Source organism: Atta colombica, unplaced genomic scaffold (genome assembly GCF_001594045.1).
Source record: "Atta colombica isolate Treedump-2 unplaced genomic scaffold, Acol1.0 scaffold56, whole genome shotgun sequence".
Lineage (NCBI taxonomy): Eukaryota > Metazoa > Arthropoda > Insecta > Hymenoptera > Formicidae > Atta > Atta colombica.
Window position 1 is genome coordinate 31,110 of NW_017259546.1, and position 1,493 is coordinate 32,602.

The window sequence follows — 1,493 nt, forward strand, 5'->3', positions numbered from 1 at the left end:
TTTCAACTTTGGTTAACATTCAAGTGCAATGTAAACTAAAGATATATTCTGGTTCAGCAACCAAGCGAAAGACTGTTAGATCTAAGGATTAATTCGTGCAATATTACATTAAGCGATCAATAAGCATAAATTTTTGTTTCTTTCATTTAATTTTATTTTCTGTTTCATTCTAGTGATAATTTATTTCTTTCCTTAATAACGTTTACACTGGGAGGAGAGTACTGTGGCGTTGCAAGTATTAGTTGCAGCGCTCGAATCAATCCTTTCTCTCTCTCTCTCTCTCTCTCTCTCTCTCTCTCTCTCTCTTTCTCTCTGGTGTCATGGCGTTCTGCGACTTTTCGTAAGCTTCAGCGATAGATTTTAAGTTAGTGCTCGATAAGATTAATCATCCCTTTATGTTATTGCGAAATCGACATCGGTTACTGCTCATGTCATTAGATAATTGCTCGCGTCAAATAAATGCTTATATTGTAGATTTTCTTAATTTCTCATATTCTAACCTAGTAATGCGATACCGATATCTGAGCCGTCATACGCACGCAAACTCTACTTTTGTAATCTGTTCTAAACAGTTAATGTTAGTCAGTCCCGTCCCGAAGACGGGGCAAACATGCCTCATCCACAAAGGTATATGCGACAGACTACCATCCATCATCCAACGAAACTGTATCGAGAAGGGCGATGGAAAAATCCAGCAGCGCCTACAGGGCGTTTCTGCAGGAATGAGCAGTTACGCCGCAATATGCCTCCTCAAGGCTTCTCGCGCCCACGAGGAGGCCTACTCATTTGCGTCTTTAGATGCACGCTCTGAAAGGATAAGAATAGGGATTAGGATTAGAATTGGATATTGGCTTGCTCATAATGAGATAATCAAGTAATTAGATTGCCTCCTGCCTTATCGGAGCAAGTCAGCTCTAGGTGGGGCGCCGGCAAATTCGAACTCTAACTAGATTACGAGTCGAACGCACAAGGCATCTGGCCACTGTTGTCATGTATGTTCTAAACATTTGAGTTTGTATTAAACCGCCTTATGGCATATGAATCAGAATCAGAATGAATCAAAATGAATAACATTTATTTGTAAACTTAGCGATTTCCCGCCAATTGTCCTTCGCCGTTAGTCATCGCCGGCACATTGAGCATAGCAGCCACAACGTAGCCACATAGGCCGGTATTCATAGTTAGATCTTATATTCAAACCGTCTTAAATACGATCTTAAGAACCAGAAAGCTGCATTAACGTCTTAAGACATTACTTATGACGGTCTTGAAATAAGACTCGACTATGAATACCGGCCATAGTTACGTCATAGTACACCGCCACCTCGTGGTAATACAGTAACAGTATGATAACGTATTTTGTACGGGTATCATGGGATATCGCACGTTTGGTTATCTGGGGTAATATTTTACTATTGAAAATTTTATCACCCATCAGTGATAAAATCTTCAGTAAAATATTATTGGTAAAATTCCATTGAAAACATCTGGAT

The 1,493-nt window shown here is 39.7% G+C and overlaps 1 protein-coding gene across 1 annotated transcript; it reads left to right on the forward strand.

Moving 5' to 3' along the window:
• Nucleotides 1-304: 304 nt before the first annotated feature.
• On the forward strand, nt 305-1,050 carry LOC108692027. The gene is made up of 2 exons (XM_018200121.1): nt 305-340; nt 573-1,050. The coding sequence occupies exon 2, from the start codon at nt 576-578 to the stop codon at nt 876-878; it is 303 nt and encodes a 100-aa protein (XP_018055610.1). The 5' UTR covers nt 305-340; nt 573-575; the 3' UTR covers nt 879-1,050.
• Nucleotides 1,051-1,493: the final 443 nt, after the last annotated feature.